The sequence below is a fragment of the Ranitomeya imitator genome, chromosome 2, assembly GCF_032444005.1.
Source record: "Ranitomeya imitator isolate aRanImi1 chromosome 2, aRanImi1.pri, whole genome shotgun sequence".
Lineage (NCBI taxonomy): Eukaryota > Metazoa > Chordata > Amphibia > Anura > Dendrobatidae > Ranitomeya > Ranitomeya imitator.
In genome coordinates, this window is record NC_091283.1 from 830,969,787 (window position 1) to 830,992,659 (window position 22,873).

The window sequence follows — 22,873 nt, forward strand, 5'->3', positions numbered from 1 at the left end:
CTATCTAGCATTGTGGTACTGTGTTATAGCACCATGTGAGGGCTTCAAAATCAGCAATATGATGGGGAACTATGAGTGGCATTACCGTGGGGCACTATCTGGAATTACATTGGAGCATTGACTGTCATTGGGTTGGAGTATTTTCCACCATTGTCATTGGAAGCTATCGCCATTGGCATTGAAATGGGACACTTACTGGCATTGTGGTGGGGCACTGGCTGGTATTGTGGTGGGGCAATATTTGGCAATGCCATGGGGTGCTGTCTAAAATTGGGGAATTGAATAGCATTGTAGTGTAGAATTGTCCAACATTGTTATGGGCACTATCTGGGATTGGTGTGGGACACTGTGGTACTGTGTTAGTGCCATGTGAGGGATCTTAATTCAGCAATATGATGGGAAACTATGACCCGAATTGCTGTAGGGAACAATCTGGAATTACATTGCGGCATCAACTATCATTGTGGTGAAATATTTTCTGACATTGTCGTTGAGGGCAATCTGGCATTGGATTGGGACACTTACTGGCATTGGAGTAGGGCACTGACTGGCATTGGAATGGGGCACTGACTGGCTTTGTAGCAGGGAACTGACTGGCATTGTGGTGGGGCACTAACTGGCACTGGAGTGGGGCACCAACTGGCATAGGAATGGGGCGCTGACTGGCGTTGTAGCAGGGCACTGACTTGCATTGGAGCGGGGCACTAACTGGCATTGTAGTGTAGCATTATGTGACATTGTCCTGTGGTGCTGTCTAGCATTGGTGTGGGGCACAATTTGGCACTGTGGTGTGGTACTGACTTGCATTGACTGACATTGTGGTGGGATACGGGGGTACAGTATGTGTACATGTGCTGGTATCATGGGGAGTCCAGAGGTAAGTCTAAACCAAACCTTCCTTGGCTTTCTGATGCTGTCGAATAGTAAAGGCAGAGGTTGGTGGGTTTAGACTTATCATGGTACTCCAAATGCCACTGTGGTGGCCACCATGGAAGCGGAAGAAACAGGGCACTAATCTGAGCGGATGAGGAAGCTAGGAGGCAAAAGTATGGCACAAGGTACACACATGGGAATTGCATAGTCACTTTTCAGTCCCAGGATGGAAGATCCCTTTAAATAAACATATACAGATGTTTACCTGCTCAACAAAGACACAAAGAACACACTTCTAGTATCTTCCTGTCTACACTTAGCAGTATTAATATATATACCCAGAGGTTTTCCCTTTGTACACTGTTGGCTAAGTACACCGATGCTTCTAGTCTTCGTAGCAGAGTAAATGACATGTCAGCCAAAAACTTACAGTTGAAATTTGGCCCGGCTGATCAGACCCAGGAGGGAGATGCTCAGGAGTAGTCGTTTCGTCCACATTGCGACAGGTGGGGATCACCTCTAAACCAACGGTGCAGCATTGTCTTCTTTTATAGCCCTAACTGAAGACATACCACCCACTTCCATGTGCTCATCACTTCCGGAACCAAACTGCTCCAGGCAATCACCAAACAGAAGATGTTTGTTCACCTTATTATGCAAGAGGAACCTTGGAACTTTTGCTTAATAGAAAAAGGTCAACAAAGAAAAACAGGAAATAATGAAGCGTTACGATGCCCATTTATTGTAATGCCCCTGCTGATACATAGCACCTTCTTGCAAAATGTTTCTCTGTAAGTTAAGCTTATAATGTTTATAGGATGGATGTTGGGGGGATGAGAAGACCACTGATCTACTCTACAAAATGGTGGTGACGATTGTATGAATAAAGGTCACAGATGACAAATGCAAGAATAGGCTATCAATCTTATTATCCTGGGAAAATTCTCTTCATGGATTTGTTTTTGCAACTCAAAAGTTATGAGACTCTTTCAATACAGCAAAAAGGCATCCAAATAAAATCACTATATACAGCAGTGCTCAGTATAAATGAGTACACCCCTTTGAAAAAGTAAGATTTTAATCACTATCTCACTGAGCACAAGAACAATTTCCAAAATTTTGACAAGACCGAGTTTCATAGAACATTTTTTTTTTAGTTTTTACTCATAACTAGTGTTGAGCTTCCGATATCCAGACGTATCGGTATCGGATTGGATTGGCCGATATCCCAAAAATATCAGATATCGCCGATACCGATACCAATGCAAGTCAATGGGACACAAATATCGGAACGTAAATGTTGCGCCCCCGTAGGGTTGTGGGGTACTCGGAGCCGGGCCCTTCGGTTCTCGTCGGGGATGTCACGGTGGCTGACCTGGTCCTTGGCCCTAGGGGAACGTCCGTTGTAAATTGGGGAAAGGTCTTTAAAGGGATAATGTTCGTGATGCCACCTGTGGTATTCGGTCAGGGTGACCGACGCTGCTTAGGGGTCCGCTGGGGTGATGTTGGGGCAGCTAGCTGGTATACCTTCCCACAGGTGAAGTGTGTCCCCAGGGCTTCCCAGAGTGTAGATGGTGGATGATGTAAGGCGCAGTGAAGAATGAGGACACAAGGTTGCAGTCTCTTTACCTTTACTGAAGGCTTCAGCGTCCAGAGTAGGGACCACAGGGTAGGCAGAGTCCGACCAGTCTGAAGGCAAATCCAGAGTCCCCTTAACCAGGTGGAATTCAATAGCCTTCCTCTAGCACTTGGGCGTTGTAGTACCTCCCTGCTGAGCAACTCGGTAAGGTCCCCACAACTATTGCAGATGTTAAGTCTCTTCTCGCTGTCCCCCTGACGGATAGGACAAACCCGTATGACTGGTGGCCTGAGGCTTTTTATAGAGACTCTAGAGACGCCCCGGCCCCCATAAGTGCCACCCTGCCTCCTGGGTATATGGTCAGTCAGTCAACGTAGAATCAACTGTCCTGCCAGTCTCTGAAGTAACGACATAGAGATCCTTACTCCCTCGGTGTTCTGGCTACCGGTACTGCGCTTCAGAAGGAGGCAGCCTGCTTCTAGCTGGTCTCCCGCTGATATTCCTCTCCTGTTGCTATGACTTTGTTGCTTACTCACTGCAACACAATTCCTTTCAATGTCTCTTTCTTGGGATGCTGCCGCATGGGATGCAGGCGCAGCTCCGTGTACCCTCGTATTCCACAGGCCGCAGTCTGGAGCTGGCTAGAACCCACTCCAACCAGCTTCTGTGAAACTCGGTCAGGACTCACTGACTATCTCATACTCCCTCCAGTCAGCTTCTGTCTGACTTCCTAACCAACCCACCAGTTTTACCTAATTGTGAGGAGTGCCCTAGTAGACACGGTAATAGTCACCCGGGTACAGATCCCGGCCTGGATGTCCCTCGATAAGGTGCGCCTCCACATCGCGCCGATTGACGAACACTTCAAGATCGAGGCCGGGCTCCTTTATAAAGCCCCAACCTCCCTGCAGGCGGAAGGTTACGATGGTCCAACCAACAAATTCTGCAACACTTTGCAATTAACTGGGGACATGTACAAACAATATAGACAACACAAAGTAACACATACAGTTATATGAAAAAGTTTGGGCACCCCTATTAATCTTAAGCCTAATGTTTTATAAAAATTGGTTTTTTTGCAACAGCTATTTCAGATTCATATAACTAATAACTGTTGGACAGAGTAATGTTTCTGCCTTGAAATGAGGTTTACTGTACTAACAGAAAATGTGCAATCTGCTTTAAAAACAAAATTTGACAGGTGCATAAGTATGGGCACCCTTATCATTTTCTTGTTTTAAATACTCCTACCTACTTTTTACTGACTTACTAAAGCACTTTTTTTGGTTTTCTAACCTCATTGAGCTTTGAACTTCATAGCCAGGTGTATGCAATCATGAGAAAAGCTACTTAAAGTGGCCACTTGCAAGTTGTTCTCCTGTTTGAATCTCCTCTGAAGAGTGGCATCATGGGCTCCTCAAAACAACTGTCTAATGATCTGAAAACAAAGACTATTCATCATAGCTGTTCAGGGGAAGGATACAAAAAGCTGTCTCAGAGATTTAACCTGTCAATTTCCATTGTGAGGAACATAGTAAGGAAATGGAAGAACACAGGTACAGTTCTTGTTAAGGCCAGAAGTGGCAGGCCAAGAAAACCATCAGAAAGGCAGAGAAGAAGAATGGTGAGATCAGTCAAGGACAATCCTCAGACCACCTCCAGAGAGCTGCAGCATCAACTTGCTGCAGATGGTGTCACTGTGCATCGGTCAACTATACAACACACTTTGCACAAGGAGAAGCTGTATAGGAAAGTGATGCGAAAGAAGCCGTTTCTGCAAGCACGCCACAAACAGAGTCGGCTGAGGTATGCAAAAGCACATTTGGAGAAGCCAATTTCTTTTTGAAAGAAGGTCCTGTGGACTGATGAAACCTAGATTGAGTTGTTTGGTCATACAAAAAGGCGCTATGCATGGTGGCCAAAAAACACAGCATTCCAAGAAAAACACTTGCTACCCAAAGTAAAATTTGGTGGAGGTTCTGGAGCGCCCCCAGAAGCAGGGCCACGGGTTACTCGGTACCGGTCTTCTCTGCCTCAGTTCTGGGGTTGTCACAGTGGCTGGACCCGATCCGTGACCCTGCTAAGGGGCGTCCAATAAAAGGGGTGATGAAAGTCGGCTAAGGTTTCGTGACGCCACCTGTGGTATTCGGTCAGGTCGACCGATGCTGCTTGTGGTCCACTGGGGCGATGTGATGGCAGCTAGATGATATACCTTCCCACAGGTGAAGTATATCTCCAGGGCTTCCCGGTAGTATAGGTGGCGATGGTGCGAGGCGCAGTAAATAACGAAGACACAGGGTTGCAGTCTCTTTACCTTTTACTGATGGTTTCGGGATCCTCAATCCAGAGCCCTTTCAACTGGGCTGTCTGAGACCGGCCGATCCGAAGGCACATCCAGAGTTCCCTTTGCAGGTGGAAATCGTTGCCTACCACTAGCGCCTGTGTGTTGTAGTTCTTCCCTGCTGAGCATTCGGGATAGTCCTCACAACTTCTGTTCTCGTTCTTTCTAGTTCTTTCTCTCCGTCCCCCAAGTTGATCTGGATAGGACGCACCTGTTTGACGGGAAGGCTCAGAGCTATTCTGGGACCCTAGAGACGCCCCTCTCCACACTTGCCCCATATGTCTGCTTAGGTGATGTATGGTAGACAGCCAACCTATAATTAACTGTCCTGCGGAGTTTGAAGTAAGGCATAAAGTCAGTTACTTCCTCGGTGTTCCGGCCACTGGCTACGCGCCTCAGTAGGATGTTGCCGTTCTCGGGGCACGACTCCTACTGGTTCTCCTTGGTGCTTGATCTCGTTTCTCACTGTCCACAATATCCTTCGCTTCATGTCCTTTCTTTAGATGACGCCGCAAAGTAGTGCAGGCGCGGCTCTGTAACGATCTGTCCTTGTCGCTAACTCACTGCCAGGATCCCACGCCTGACAGGGACCCCTCTGAATCTTCCCCGCAACACCCCCTGCCACGGGATGTTGTCTGGGCAAAACCCAGTCAGCTTCTACCTAACTTCCTATCCAACCCTAGTTTTACCAGTGTGAGGAGTGGCCTAATAAAAATAAAACCTTTTGCTCCCCCTAGTGGCCGGAGTGTGAAGTGTAATGTGTGCTGGTGATACCTGGTCAGGTGAACTCCTTTAGTGCCATCGCCTTGAGACGTACCATCACTCCCCTTAGAGGCAGAGCGTCACCACTGCAACGACCAGGACTCTGGAGCGCTGCAGTTCCATCATGCTTTGGGGCTGTGTGGCCAATGCCGGCATCAGGAATCTTGTTAAAGTTGAGGGACGCATGGATTCCTCTCAGTATCAACAGATTCTTGACAATAATGTTCATGAATCAGTGACAAAGTTGAAGTTACGCAGGGGATGGATCTTTCAGCAAGACAATGATCCAAAACACCGCTCCAAATCTACTCAGGCATTCATGCAGAGGAACAATTACACTGTTCTGGAATGGCCATCCCAGTCCCCAGACCTGAATACCATTGAACATTTGTGGGATCATTTGAAGAGGGCTGTCCATGCTCGGCGACTATCAAACTTAACTGAACTGGAATTGTTTTGTAAAGAGGAATGGTCAAAAATACCTTCATCCAGGATCCAGGAACTCACTAAAAGCTACAGGAAGCGACTAGAGGCTGTTATTTTTGCAAAAGGAGGATCTACTAAATATTAATGTCACTTTTCTGGTGGGGTGCCCATACTTATGCACCTGCCAAATTTTGTTTGAATGCAGATTGCACATTTTCTGTTAGTACAATAAACCTCATTTCAAGGCAGAAACATTACTGTGTCCAACAGGTAATAGATATATGAAACTGAAATAGCTGTTGCAAAAAAAACAATTTTTAGAAAACATTAAGCTTAAGATTAATAGGGGTGCCCAAACTTTTTCATATAACTGTAATTCAACAGTTACAGTAGGAGTGATGGCCCCGCTTGCAGGCATACAATCCATAAGGACATCGGGGAAACACAATAGGTAAAAAGTGCTTGTCGTGTATGGCCCAGCTATCATTATGATAAATAGGGTGTTTCAAATAAGCTGCATGGTCTGTCATCAGACAGTATCTGTCTAGGTACCGTCACCAAGTGCTATTGGGGGCATGGAGAATGTGGAGACAGATGAACCGAGGGACCATATTCTGAGGCACATATGTAAAGGCGAACATGGACGACTTCGATTAGTAAAGTGAGGTGATAGGCCTGTCTAAAGAGAGGTGTTTTTAAAAATGCTTAAAAATTGGGGGGCTAGGTTTTAATTTAATTGGGGGGATGCAATGCTTAGTGATGCCTGTGGTGGGATTTGGGAGGTGTCCGATGCTGGGGGACACTCCTGCAGTGTAAGATTTTGGGAGGTGTGCTATGCTGGGAGGCGGGGAAACCAATAACTTTATTCCTCCCAGCAGTCTCAGATTTTCATTATTAGAGATACAGCCGGTATGTCGGTATGGCTTCAGTCACCGCTTAGTGCATAGAGAATGGGGTCTTTAACCCCTTTACCCCCAAGGGTGGTTTGCACGTTAATGATCGGGCCAATTTTTACAATTCTGACCACTGTCCCTTTATGAGGTTATAACTCTAGAACGCTTTAACGGATCCTGATGATTCTGACAAGTTTCTTGTGACATATTGTACGTACTTCATGATAGTAGTAAAATTTCTTTGATATTACCTGCGTTTATTTGTGAAAAAATGGAAATTTGGCGAAAATTTTGAAAATGTTGCCATTTTCCAACTTTGAATTTTTATGCAATTAAATCACAGAGATATGTCACACAAAATACTTAATATGTAACATTTCCCACATGTCTACTTTACATCAGCACAATTTTGGAACCAAAAATTTTTTTTGTTAGGGAGTTATAAGGGTTAAAAGTTGACCAGCAATTTCTCATTTTTCCAACACCATTTTTTGGGGACCGCATCTCATTTGAAGTCATTTTGAGGGGTCTATATGATAGAAAATAACCAAGTGTGACACCATTCTAAAAACTGCACATCTCAAGGTGCTCAAAACCACATTCAAGAAGTTTATTAACCCTTCAGGTGTTTCACAGGAATTTTTGGAATGTTTAAATAAAAATGAACATTTAACTTTTTTTCACAAAACATTTACTTCAGCTCCAATTTGTTTTATTTTACCAAGGGTAAAAGGAGAAAATGGACCCGAAAAGTTGTTGTACAATTTGTCCTGAGTACGCCGATACCCCATATGTTGGGGTAAACCACTGTTTGGGTGCATGGGAGAGCTCGGAAGGGAAGGAGGGCAATTTGACTTTTCAATGCAAAATTGACTGGAATTGAGATGGGACACCATGTTGCATTTGAAGAGCCACTGATGTGCCTAAACATTGAAACCCCCCACAAGTGACACCATTTTGGAAAGTAGACCACCTAAGGAACTTATCTAGATGTGTGGTGAGCACTTTGACCCACCAAGTACTTCAAAGAAGTTTATAATGCAGAGTCGTAAAAATAAAAAAATCATGTTTTCTCAAAAATGATCTTTTCGCCCCCAATTTTTTATTTTCCCAAGGGTAAGAGAAGAAATTGGACCCCAAAAGTTGTTGTGCAGTTTGTCCCGAGCACGCTGATACCCCATATGTTGGGGTAAACCCCTGTTTGGGCACACGGGAGAACTCGGAAGGGAAGGAGCACTGTTTTACTTTTATAACGCAGAATTGGCTGGAATTGAGATCGGACGCCATGTCGCGTTTGGAGAGCCCTGATGTGCCTAAACAGTGGAAACCCCCAATTTTAACTGAAACCCTAATCTAAACACACCCCTAATCCCAATGGTAACCCTAACCACACCCCTAACCCTGACACACCCCTAATCCACACCCTATTCCCAACCGTAAATGTAATCCAAACCCTAACCCTAAATTTAGCCCCAACCATAACCCTAACTTTAGCCCCAGCCCTAACTGTAGCCCTAACCCTAGCCCCAACCCTGACCCTAGCCCTAACCTTAACCCTAACCCTAGCCCTAACCCTAACCCTAGCCCTAACCCTAACCCTAACCCTCATGGGAAAATGGAAATAAATACATTTTTTTAATTTTTCCCTAACTAAGGGGATGATGAAAGGGGGGGTTGATTTACTTTTCTAGCGGGTTTTCTAGCGGATTTTTATGATTGGCAGCCGTCACACACTGACGTGCACCCTGGACATAAATATGGAGGCAAGTGCTAATCTAGAAGTGGGTGATCTAGAGAATGCCATGTTTTTTTCGTATACTGATGACGATGCTGCACGTATTTTATCGGGGTCTGGCTTGGATACTGCCTTTTTATGTACGCCGACGGCGGATATGCTCAAGAAGAAATGGGAGAATGAGAGGAGAAGATTGATCTCTCTGGAACTCCACGTTGTAACCCTGACGGAGTATTACAAAATACGGAGGATCCCGAGGGGACTCCGGCCACATTTGAGACCTACTTTGTTACCTGATAACGCGCAGTTCTGCATGAGGTTTGAGTCAATCTCTAACAAATATGCCTTTGATATAATGCTTCTAAATATTGAGTTCCTGAAGAAGGAGATGGAAACACTCAAGAAGAGCATCAGTGAGCTTGAGATACAGGTAACAACACAGCTGACAGCACAGGTCTGGGGTCCTCTTAAGACTAAAGTTGAGGAAAATCTCGTGAAGTATAGGAACGAGATCGAGACAACAAAGAGGAACAAGTGGTTTCGGGATGCAGAGGACTATAGAGTGGGCCGGGTCTTCGCTTGGCAAATGAGATCCAATCAGAATCCTGGCAATGGGCGTGGGAGACCTATGACCCATAAGAGATATAAGAAACAACAAGTGAGGAAGCACTCTAATTTTGGTTTTACCACAGCAGAGTCAGAATCTACTGATGAATCTACGGCAGGAAGCAGTACCAGGCCTGCCCATTTTTTAGGGAGAGGACCAGTGGACAAAACCACTCCAGGAGACGTGGCCGCCGAGGGGGTCGGAGGCACAAAAAACAAAGGAATAACGAAGGATCAACGTCAGGTGCGCAACACCACGATGAGGACGAGGAACACGAGGGAAATCCAGTGATGGACGACAGACTGGTGGTGAATATTTCATCTGTTGAACTCTCACAGGTAGAACTTAAAGTATTATCTAAGGGTCTATCGTTCTGTCCTTCTAATGGTCCGGACTGGTTTAATATTGAGGTCGACTTACAAGCCTTCTATAGGAGACTAAGGTTGACATCCTTTTTCTCCAATGAGATCGGGGAGAATAATGATGGGGGTGTGGGGCCGACTAATAGCTTCTCATTACAACAAGTGGGATTATATAATAAAAGTAAATTCCAACCACCAATTAGGAACCACTTTGTGGAGTCCTATATTGAGCTTGTACAGAGGGATATTGATAAAATCAGAACCACTTGTAAACGCAGTCCCAAACATAATATGACCTTGTTAGAAAAATCGACTCTTGATAAACTAGCGAAAAGTACCACACTAACAATCAAACCGGCCGATAAAGGCGGGGCGGTGGTAGTTATGGACACGGACAAGTATAAGGCGGAAATTCGTAGACAACTGAGTGACCACCTGGTATACGAGAAATTGCCATCTAACCCTACTCCCCGACTTCAGAGGGAGCTACAACTTGTGGTCAGTGACTCCCTTGCCATGGGACTCATTGACCACAAGTTGTCTGAATATCTAATTGTTGATGCACCCATAGTGCCTGTTATTTACACATTGCCGAAGATCCACAAAGATCTATATAACCCGCCCGGTAGGCCGATAGTATCAGGGAGGGGTTCAGTGTTTAACAAAACTGCAGTTTTTTTGGATAAAGTGTTACGACCCTTTGCGGTTAATACAAGATCGTTTATAAGGGACACGAGTGATTTTCTTGGTAAAATATGTGATATAACAGTATCTGATTCTACAATTTTGGCCTCATTTGACGTGTCGTCATTGTACACGTCCATTGAGCATGAGAAGGGATTGGAAGCAGTATCTAGTGCGCTATCGGGCTCTGACGTGGCCCCGGAATGTGCACAGCTTGTCCTCACGCTGCTTGAGTTCATCCTAAGGAGGAACTATTTCCTCTTTGGTGATGAATATTTCCAGCAGCTGAGAGGTACCGCCATGGGGTCTAATGTGGCCCCCACTTATGCTAATATCTATATGGCGGTATTTGAAGACAGGTATGTGTACAGTTCTATCTTTTGGCGCCACGTCAGAGCCTGGTGGCGGTATATTGACGATATTTTTGTCATATGGGATGGTGACTTGGAAGGATTGGAGGCTTTTTGGGGGGAGATCAATGGTGTTTTCCCCGAACTACAATTTACCCTTACTCATTCTGTTACCCAAATACAGTTTTTGGATACCCTGGTTTACAAGGAAGGAGGTATACTGAGGACGGATATCTACATTAAGGGGACCGATAGAAATAGCCTCCTGTTGTTTAACAGCAATCATCCTAGGAACATGGTGGGCTCGCTCCCATGGAGTCAACTGCTACGTGTCAGACGGATAGTGTCGGATGAGGAAAGGGTTGATGTACGACTGGAGGAGATGTGTGGTAGGTTTTTACAAAGGGGATACCCTAGGGCGGTGGTATATGATTTTAAAACAAAGGCCCGTAGCATACCACGTGATGTGATCTATAACAAGCCACCTAAGAGACAGTCATGTGTACGTATCCCTTTTGTATCTACTTACAATTCTGCCAGTAATCAGATTGGTCGGGTGTTGAAGAGACATTGGTCTTTTCTACAACGGGGCCTGCCGTCTGTTTTGGGCTTCAGGACACCTCCTATGATGTCATTCAGGAGGGGTCGGAATATAAGGGATAAATTAGTACGATCTGATATTGGCCCTGAGAAGACCCCGGTGCAACAATTTTTGGGCACAGCCAGACCTGGCAATTTTCCATGTCTGGGATGTGCCTGTTGCAACAATTTATTGAAAGGGGATTTTTTCAATCACCCCCATACTGGCAAGAAGGTCTATTTAAAGGAAAGATATACTTGCTTATCAAATTATGTAGTATACATGATTGTCTGCCCCTGTGGCTTGGCCTACGTAGGCGAGACGACTACAGCAGTGAAAACTCGGATTAGCAAACATAAGAGTACGATTAGGACTGGCTTGACAGATTTACCTATCCCAAAACATTTCTTGGAAATGAGACACTCTGTGAACCAACTTCGCTTCAGGGTCATTGACAATGTGCCCGTGTTGAGGAGAGGTGGAGATAGATTGCAGATACTAAAGAAGAAGGAGATGAGATGGATATATACACTGGGTACATTACAGCCAAAGGGTCTGAACTTAGATTTCAATTTGTTGTCATGTACTTAATCTGGCCTCTATCCCTCGTGGCAATGGGTTCGTCAGTATGTGGTTGTTTTTAATGGACATCTGATTGTTTGTATTTGTATTGATGTCATGTTTTTATTTTGTTTTGTAGACACTGGGACAGTCGGTGGCGGATGGAGATGGATCATCTAATATTTGGAGGATTTTTTTCCTGAAGAAGTAGTCATATATTGATATTTGGTGATTGATCTGTCTCCATTTATGCTACTAGATTGCCTCATTGTCTATAAAGGGAGTGGGATGCTTTTTTATACACATTGCCGTATTATTATGTGAATGTTTTGTCTATGTATATCTTTGCTGTTTTTGGTTTTTTCCTGGATTGTGCCGTTTTTGTAGGGATGGCATTCCCGCTACGATGCTGGCACCTGCCTGGGTGGGTCCCTCTGCGGTGGTGTAGCTTCCGTGATTACTCCTGGGATGCGCTCTTTGAGCTCACCCTGGGTGATGCGTGTGCACACCATCGTGGTGGTTTTCTATGTACCCGCTGTCAGTGTGCGCATGTTACGGCATTGATGTATTGGAGACATGGGAGTGGGCGGCGGCTTCGGACACGGGGCGGGGTCTGGTCGCTGGCATAGGTGCGCTTGCGCACACATGCGGCATCGGGGTTTGGATGCCTGTGTGGGTGCGCGTGCGCACTGTGCCTGGTGGGCGGGCCCTTGCTGCGGCCGGGGGCGTCTGCTGACCCGGGCACCTGAGTGGCTGCGCGGTTTCACGTGCTGCAATTGGTTCTCGGATTACCCGGACATTACATGTGGGGGTGGAGTTTCCTGCATTATAGAGTGTTGGCAATTGGGTGACATTTGCGGGACTGTATAGATCGGCGGATATGATTGGATGATCGCTCCCTTGGACTTATATGCAGCAATGATGGATCCGGTGATTGGTCGATTGTTCCCATGGAAACTGAAATACAGGAAGGAGTACTACAGGAACCCAGGATGAAAACAAGAGGATCTTGGCATCTATGCGGCGTTTTGTGATGTTTTATATGCTATTATGTGGTATATTTATGACAACTGTTTATATTAAGTATTGATGTTTGTTTTTTTCTATAAGTGATTTGTTATATGTGGGGGGCGGTGTCAATGTTGATTGGTGCACTGCGTGGCACCCATGCTATTTAAGATGGCCACTTATGGTGTATTGTATGCTTGACAAAGACCGATTACCGGTCGAAACGTTGCTTATTTTTTTGGCTTAATAAATCCTTTTCTAAAGAAATATTACACCCGGATGGAGCGCTGTTCCTTTTATCTTTTATGGCTATAGTGGATCCGGGAAGGTTCCCTGGATGTCGAACGGGCGCCCCTGGACTGTGAGTGCTGTCAGCCGTTGCTTGTTGTGTTTAACTAAGGGGATGATGAAAGGGGGGGTTGATTTACTTTTCTAGCGGGTTTTCTAGCGGATTTTTATGATTGGCAGCCGTCACACACTAAGAGATGCTTTTTATTGCAAAAAATATTTTTTGTTACCACATTTTGAGAGCTATAATTTTTCCATATTTTGGTCCACAGAGTCATGTGAGGTCTTGTTTTTTGCAGGACGAGTTGACGTTTTTATTGGTAACATTTTCGGGCACGTGACATTTTTTGATCGCTTTTTATTCCGATTTTTGTGAGGCAGAATTACCAAAAACCAGCTTTTCATGAATTTCTTTGAGGGGGTGGGGGGGAACATTTATACCGTTTTGCGTTTGGTAAAATGGATAAAGAAGTTTTATTCTTTCGGTCAGTACGATTACAGTGATACCTCATTGATATCTTTTTTTATGTTTTGGCGCTTTTATACGATAAAAACTATTTTATAGAGAAAATAATTATTTTTGCATCGCTTTATTCTGAGGACTATAACTTTTTTATTTTTTCACTGATGATGCTGTATAGTGGCTCGTTTTTTGTGGGACAAGATGACGTTTTCAGCGGTACCATGGTTATTTATATCCGTCTTTTTGATCGTGTGTTATTCCACTTTTTGTTTGGCGGTATGATAATAAAGATTTGTTTTTTGCCTCGTTTTTTTGTGTGACGGTGTTCACTGAAGGGGTTAACTAGTGGGACAGTTTTACAGGTCGGGTCGTTACGGACGCGGCGATTCTAAACATGTGTACTTTTATTGTTTTTTTATTTAGATAAAGAAATGTATTCAGGCAGCAAAGTGGCGCAGTGGTTAGCACAGCAGCCTTGCAGCGCTGGAGTCCTGGGTTCAAACGCCACCAAGGACAACATCTGCAAAGAGTTTGTATGTTCTCTCCGTGCTTGCGTGGGTTTCCTCCAGGTTCTCCGGTTTCCTCCCACATTCCAAAGACATACTGATAGGGAATTTAGATTGAGAGCCCCATCGGGCACAGTGATGATAATGTGTGCAACCTGTAAAGCGCTGCGGAGTATGTTAGCGCTATATAAAGATTTTTATTTTTTTTTATGGGAACAATATATATATTTTTTTAGGAATTTTTTTACATTTTTTTTTACACATCTGAATATTTTTTTTACACTAAAACTTTGCCCACAGGGGGAAGAGGGGGGGGGGGCATCATGTTATAGTGTAAGATCGCTGATCTGACACTTTGCTGTGCCCTGTGTCAGATCAATGATTTGACGTGCACTCCTGGAGGCATCCCGGCGCCTGCTCTGAGCAGGCGCTGGTAAGCCACCTCCCTGCAGGACCTGGATGCAGCACCGTGGCCATTTTGGATCCGGGGCCTGCGTTGCTCCGAGGGTCTCAGGGAAGCCTGCAGGGAGCCCCTTCCCAGCGCGATGCTTCCCTATACCGACCAGAACACTGGGATCATGTTTGATCGCAGTGTGCCGGGGGTTAATGTGCCGGGGCGGTCCGTGACCGCTCCTGGCACATAGTGCCGGATGTCAGCTGCGATATTCAGCTGACACCCGGCCGCAATCGACCACGCTCCCCCGTGAGCGTGGCTGATCGTGCTGGACGTACTATTCCGTCCTTGGGAAGTAGGGCCCACCCCACATGGACGGAATAGTACGTCCAATGGTAGAAAGGGGTTAACCATACCACGGCAATGACAGCCGACTGTCAGTCAGAGCCAGGACGCAGATAAAGTCACTGCTTACAAGGTAATGAGCAATTCTCTAGATAACTGTGTTATCTTCTGCAGAAACAAGTCCTGGCTGGAAGAAGTGATGGCGGTCTGTGCTGGATAAAAAAGAAAAGTGAAGATGAAGGACTTCAACTAGATGTAACTGGTAAGTCATTGTGTTACCTGTACACTGACACCATACACTTTATAGTATATACAGAGCTCCTGTGTATAACGTCACCGGCAATCACTGTATTATCTGTACACTGACAATATACACTGTGTACTATGTGCAGAGCTCCTGTGTATAATGACACTTATGGTAATATTAGTATTGTGGTTTTTTTTTTTATTAACGATCAGTATTGTAGTATTCAGTCACAATGTGGTGCTATTTATCATTTGTATGTGGCGGTATTCATCCCCTGAATGTGGTCTTATTCGGTCAATATGTGGTGGCAATATGTGGTCTGGTTATGGTGTGGCGTTATTTGATTTTTGTATGTGATATTACTCAGTCATTATGTGGTGGTAATATGTAATCTGGTCACTATGTGGTGGTAATATGTGGTCTGGCCATGCTGTGACTGTATTTGACCATTGTATGTGGTATTATTTGGTCACTATGTGGTGGTAATATGTGGTCTGGCCATGGTGTGGTGGTATTTATTATTTGTATGTGAGATAATTGGTCATTTTAAAAAATGTATGTCACACATTTCTTTAAAGAAAAATAAATAAAAACATTTAAAAAGAGTATTGAATATGTTAAGAAATGTGCAATAGGTTAGAGTAGGGTGCTGCCAAAAGAGTCTACCTTGTCGTGTTGTGGCCAAAACAAAAGCTGACGACTATGTATGTGATATGTGTTTGATGGGAACTGTTAATGTGTGATTGGTGAGTAGGCGGTAGGACTGGGGAAGGTTCAAGAAGTTGATGCGGAGCTGGGGTGGAGCCTCAAAGGGGCTTGAAAATTTTGTCAGTATGGGGCCCTGAAATTTCTGGTGACAGGCCTGATTATTAGTTCTGAAAAATGAACCTAAAGTGGATGAAGTCTTCTGCTGAAAGTGATTTTCTCCACTGATGCTTGGCACAGAAAATGTATTTGCAGCATGTGCCAGAGTTGCATTCATCTGTGTTGGGTTGTTGTGCCTGCAGTAGGTGCTGCTTCATTCAGGGCACTTTCCAATGTTTTACTATAATGTGACAATCCTAAGTCTGGACATGAGAGGAAGAAGTTAAATTATTCTTAAACTCTATATTTTACCAAGTAAAATAAAAAAAAACAGAAACTCATCTCCGCAGCGATGTCATACCAACAATGTCGAGGGAAGGTCTCCTGGCTCACACATAATAGTATTATGTCAAGGGTGCACTGTAGCCAGGGATGCAGTTTTTACACTTCCTTCAACTGTCCAAGCTTTGCAGCCACCTTGGTGTTCACTGGAGCCTCTAATGGTGAGGTCAGGCTTGCGCGGCAGGTAGCTGCCAGGTTCCTCTCCAGGGCGGCGTCTGGCAGTAGCAGCTGCCTCCCAAGGGGACAGGACACTAATAACAGGTGCAGGCGAGTACTGTAGATAGCTGATGTGTAGACAGACAAGTACTGGCAGGCACAGGTTATATACAGGCGGGCACAACTGACACTCTGGCAGGCAGGCGGGCACAGTTCAGACTGGAGGAACAAGAACTGTTTTGGAAAGCACTGGGACACTGGCAGGTATGTCATGATCCCAATGGCAGGGAATCACAAAAGGACAAGCACAAACGAGCTCTAGGGTGATGGAACCTGAGCTGACCGCGACCCTAAACCTAAACACACAAATAATAATAGCCGGGGAACGTGCCTACGTTGATCCTAGACGTCTCGCACCAGCCGAAGATCTAACTTCCCCTATTAGAAGAAACACAGACCTCTCTTGCCTCCAGAGAAATACCCCACAGAAATAGCAGCCCCCCACATATAATGACGGTGAAATGAGAGGAAGGCACATACGCAGTATGAAAACAGATTCAGCAAAATGAGGCCCGCTAAAACTAGATAGCAGAGGATACAAAAGTAAACTGCACGGTCAGCAAAAAACCCTTCAAAAAACCATCCTGAAATTACTTGAACTCATGTTCCAACTCATGGAACATGAGGAGCAATTACAGCCCACTAGAGCAACCAGCAGCAAAGAAACACGTATCTGCAAGCTGGACAAGACAAAAATAAAGCAAAACGAAAAACAAGAAAATCAAAACTTAGCTTGTCCTGAAGATTACTGAAGCCAGAAGCTGAGGTAACAAAACACTCTGATAACCTTGATAGCCGGCCAGGAAATGACAAGAAGGCCCGGTTAAATAGGAAACTCCCATATCCTGATAGAACAGGTGGACACCAGAGACAGCAGAACACAAATCACCCAGTACCATCAGTAACCACCAGAGGGAGCCCAAAAACAGAACTCACAACAGTACCCCCCCCTTGAGGAGGGGTCACCGAACCCTCACGAGAACCACCAGGGCGACCAGGATGAGCCCTATGAAAAGCACGGACCAAATCATCAGCATGAACATCAGAGGCAACCACCCAAGAATTATCCTCCTGACCATAACCCTTCCACTTGACCAAATATTGGAGTTTCCGTCTGGAAACACGAGAATCCAAGATCTTCTCCACAACATACTCCAATTCTCCCTCCACCAGCACCGGAGCAGGAGGCTCAAGCGAAGGAACAACAGGTACCTCATACCTCCGCAACAACGACCGATGGAACACATTATGAATAGCAAACGATGCCGGGAGATCCAAACGAAACGACACAGGGTTAAGAATTTCCAAGATCCTATAAGGACCGATGAACCGAGGCTTGAACTTAGGAGAAGAGACCTTCATAGGAACAAAACGAGAAGACAACCACACCAAGTCCCCAACAAGAAGTCGAGGACCCACGCGGCGACGGCGATTAGCAAACTGCTGAGCCTTCTCCTGGGACAACTTCAAATTGTCCACCACATGACTCCAAATCTGATGCAACCTATCCACCACCATGTCCACTCCAGGACAATCAGAGGGCTCCACCTGACCAGAGGAAAAACGAGGATGAAACCCCGAATTACAAAAGAAAGGAGAAACCAAGGTAGTAGAACTAGCCCGATTATTAAGGGCAAACTCGGCCAGCGGCAAAAAGGTAACCCAGTCATCCTGATCAGCAGAAACAAAACACCTCAAATAAGTTTCCAAGGTCTGATTAGTTCGCTCCGTCTGGCCATTCGTCTGAGGGTGGAATGCAGACGAAAAGGACAAATCAATGCCCATCTTAGCACAGAACGTCCGCCAAAATCTAGACACAAACTGGGATCCCCTGTCAGAAACGATGTTCTCCGGAATCCCATGCAAACGAACCACGTTCTGGAAAAACAGAGGGACCAACTCAGAGGAGGAAGGTAACTTAGGCAAGGGTACCAGATGAACCATTTTAGAAAAGCGGTCACACACAACCCAGATGACGGACATTTTTTGAGAGACAGGGAGATCCGAAATAAAGTCCATGGAAATGTGCGTCCAAGGCCTCTTCGGGATAGGCAAAGGTGACAACAATCCACTGGCTCGAGAACAGCAAGGCTTAGCCCGAGCACAAACCTCACAAGACTGCACAAAAGAACGCACATTCCTCGACAAGGAAGGCCACCAAAAAGACCTGGCCACCAAGTTTCTAGTACCAAATATTCCAGGATGACCTGCCAACGCAGAAGAATGGACCTCGGAGATGACTCTACTGGTCCAACTATCCGGAACAAACAGTCTCTCAGGCGGACAACAATCAGGTTTACCCGCCTGAAACTCCTGCAAATCACGTCGCAAGTCTGGGAAGACAGCCGACAAAATCACCCCATCCCTAAGGATACCAGTGGGCTCAGAATTTCCAGGGGAGTCAGGCACAAAACTTCTAGAAAGAGCATCCGCCTTCACATTCTTTGAACCTGGCAGGTATGAAACCACAAAATTGAAACGAGAGAAAAACAGTGACCAACGAGCCTGTCTAGGATTCAGACGCCTGGCAGACTCAAGGTAAATCAGATTTTTGTGATCAGTCAAGACCACCACACGATGTCTAGCACCCTCCAGCCAATGACGCCACTCCTCAAATGCCCACTTCATGGCCAAAAGTTCCCGATTACCAACATCATAATTCCGCTCAGCGGGCGAAAATTTTCTAGAAAAGAACGCACATGGCTTCATCACCGAGCAATCGGAGCTTCTCTGTGACAAAACCGCCCCCGCTCCAATCTCGGAAGCATCAACCTCAACCTGGAAAGGAAGCGAAACATCTGGCTGACGCAACACAGGAGCAGAAGAAAACCGGCGTTTAAGTTCCTGAAAGGCCTCCACAGCCGCAGGAGACCAATCAGCAACATCAGCACCCTTCTTAGTCAAATCCGTCAAAGGCTTAACAACACTAGAAAAATTAGTTATGAAACGACGATAGAAATTAGCAAAGCCCAAGAACTTGTGTAGACTCTTAAGAGATGTAGGCTGCGTCCAGTCACAAATAGCCTGAACCTTGACGGGATCCATCTCAATAGTAGAAGGGGAAAAAATATACCCCAAGAAAGAAATCTTCTGGACTCCAAAGAGACACTTTGAGCCCTTTACAAACAAAGAATTGGACCGCAGGACCTGAAACACCTTCCTGACCTGCTGAACATGAGACTCCCAGTCATCAGAAAAAACCAAAATATCATCCAAATACACAATCATAAATTTATCCAGAAATTCACGGAAAATATCGTGCATAAAGGACTGGAAGACTGAAGGAGCATTAGAAAGTCTGAAAGGCATTACCAAATACTCAAAATGGCCCTCAGGCGTATTAAATGCGGTTTTCCACTCATCACCTTGCTTTATTCGTATAAGATTATACGCACCCCGAAGATCAATCTTAGTGAACCATTTAGCCCTTTTAATGCGAGCAAACAAATCAGTCAACAAAGGCAAAGGATACTGATATTTTACGGTAATCTTATTCAAAAGACGATAATCTATACAAGGCCTCAAGGAACCATCTTTTTTGGCCACAAAAAAAAAACCTGCTCCCAAAGGGGACGAAGATGGACGGATATGTCCCTTTTCCAAGGACTCCCTAACATAATCCCGCATAGCAGTATGCTCTGGCACTGACAGATTGAACAAACGACCTTTAGGAAATTTACTACCAGGAATTAAATCTATAGCACAATCGCAATCCCTGTGAGGAGGAAGCGAACTGAGCTTAGGCTCCTCTAAAACATCCCGATAATCAGACAAAAATACAGGAATCTCAGAAGGAGTAGAGGGGTTTTTCTCTATGTAAAGTCTTGTCTAAAGTCCACTTTAAGGGAGGATATTAGCGAAGGAAATTATGTCGAGTCCATATGGGTCGAAATTCATGGAGGGAAAAATGGTAACAAAATTCTCATTGGGGTCTGTTACAAACCCCTAAATATAACAGAAACCATGGAAAGTCTACTTCTAAAGCAGATAGATGAAGCTGCAACCCATAATGAGGTCCTGGTTATGGGGGACTTTAACTACCCGGATATTAACTGGGAAACAGAAACCTGTGAAACCCATAAAGGCAACAGGTTTCTGCTAATAACCAAGAAAAATTATCTTTCACAATTGGTGCAGAATCCAACCAGAGGAGGAGCACTTTTAGACCTAATACTATCTAATAGACCTGACAGAATAACAAATCTGCAGGTGGTTGGGCATCTAGGAAATAGCGACCACAATATTGTACAGTTTCACCTGTCTTTCACTAGGGGGACTTGTCGGGGAGTCACAAAAACACTGAACTTTAGGAAGGCAAAGTTTGACCAGCTTAGAGATGCCCTTAATCTGGTAGACTGGGACAATATCCTCAGAAATAAGAATACAAATAATAAATGGGAAATGTTTAAGAACATCCTAAATAGGCAGTGTAAGCGGTTTATACCTTGTGGGAATAAAAGGACTAGAAATAGGAAAAACCCAATGTGGCTAAACAAAGAAGTAAGACAGGCAATTAACAGTAAAAAGAAAGCATTTGCACTACTAAAGCAGGATGGCACCATTGAAGCTCTAAAAAACTATAGGGAGAAAAATACTTTATCTAAAAAACTAATTAAAGCTGCCAAAAAGGAAACAGAGAAGCACATTGCTAAGGAGAGTAAAACTAATCCCAAACTGTTCTTCAACTATATCAATAGTAAAAGAATAAAAACTGAAAATGTAGGCCCCTTAAAAAATAGTGAGGAAAGAATGGTTGTAGATGACGAGGAAAAAGCTAACATATTAAACACCTTCTTCTCCACGGTATTCACGGTGGAAAATGAAATGCTAGGTGAAATCCCAAGAAACAATGAAAACCCTATATTAAGGGTCACCAATCTTACCCAAGAAGAGGTGCGAAACCGGCTAAATAAGATTAAAATAGATAAATCTCCGGGTCCGGATGGCATACACCCACGAGTACTAAGAGAACTAAGTAATGTAATAGATAAACCATTATTTCTTATTTTTAGGGACTCTATAGCGACAGGGTCTGTTCCGCAGGACTGGCGCATAGCAAATGTGGTGCCAATATTCAAAAAGGGCTCTAAAAGTGAACCTGGAAATTATAGGCCAGTAAGTCTAACCTCTATTGTTGGTAAAATATTTGAAGGGTTTCTGAGGGATGTTATTCTGGATTATCTCAATGAGAATAACTGTTTAACTCCATATCAGCATGGGTTTATGAGAAATCGCTCCTGTCAAACCAATCTAATCAGTTTTTATGAAGAGGTAAGCTATAGGCTGGACCACGGTGAGTCATTGGACGTGGTATATCTCGATTTTTCCAAAGCGTTTGATACCGTGCCGCACAAGAGGTTGGTACACAAAATGAGAATGCTTGGTCTGGGGGAAAATGTGTGTAAATGGGTTAGTAACTGGCTAAGTGATAGAAAGCAGAGGGTGGTTATAAATGGTATAGTCTCTAACTGGGTCGCTGTGACCAGTGGGGTACCGCAGGGGTCAGTATTGGGACCTGTTCTCTTCAACATATTCATTAATGATCTGGTAGAAGGTTTACACAGTAAAATATCGATATTTGCAGATGATACAAAACTATGTAAAGCAGTTAATACAAGAGAAGATAGTATTCTGCTACAGATGGATCTGGATAAGTTGGAAACTTGGGCTGAAAGGTGGCAGATGAGGTTTAACAATGATAAATGTAAGGTTATACACATGGGAAGAAGGAATCAATATCACCATTACACACTGAACGGGAAACCACTGGGTAAATCTGACAGGGAGAAGGACTTGGGGATCCTAGTTAATGATAAACTTACCTGGAGCAGCCAGTGCCAGGCAGCAGCTGCCAAGGCAAACAGGATCATGGGGTGCATTAAAAGAGGTCTGGATACACATGATGAGAGCATTATACTGCCTCTGTACAAATGCCTAGTTAGACCGCACATGGAGTACTGTGTCCAGTTTTGGGCACCGGTGCTCAGGAAGGATATAATGGAACTAGAGAGAGTACAAAGGAGGGCAACAAAATTAATAAAGGGGATGGGAGAACTACAATACCCAGATAGATTAGCGAAATTAGGATTATTTAGTCTAGAAAAAAGACGACTGAGGGGCGATCTAATAACCATGTATAAGTATATAAGGGGACAATACAAATATCTCGCTGAGGATCTGTTTATACCAAGGAAGGTGACGGGCACAAGGGGGCATTCTTTGCGTCTGGAGGAGAGAAGGTTTTTCCACCAACATAGAAGAGGATTCTTTACTGTTAGGGCAGTGAGAATCTGGAATTGCTTGCCTGAGGAGGCTGTGATGGCGAACTCAGTCGAGGGGTTCAAGAGAGGCCTGGATGTCTTCCTGGAGCAGAACAATATTGTATCATACAATTATTAGGTTCTGTAGAAGGACGTAGATCTGGGGATTTATTATGATGGAATATAGGCTGAACTGGATGGACAAATGTCTTTTTTCGGCCTTACTAACTATGTTACTATGTTACTA

General features: G+C 44.6%; 2 protein-coding genes across 5 annotated transcripts in view; one reads left to right on the top strand and one right to left on the bottom strand.

The window, feature by feature from the left end:
* The window catches only part of LOC138666016 (alpha-2-macroglobulin-like), a 30,345-nt gene extending 28,922 nt beyond the window's left edge, over positions 1–1,423 (bottom strand). The window contains exon 1 of the mRNA XM_069754071.1: positions 1,304–1,423. Coding sequence (XP_069610172.1) covers positions 1,304–1,371 — 68 coding nt within the window. The 5' untranslated portion in view covers positions 1,372–1,423. The remainder of the gene's footprint in view (positions 1–1,303) is intronic.
* Positions 1–22,873, top strand: part of LOC138666017 (ovostatin-like) — a 219,747-nt gene that overhangs the window by 72,947 nt on the left and 123,927 nt on the right. The gene's annotated exons all lie outside the window — the stretch shown is intronic.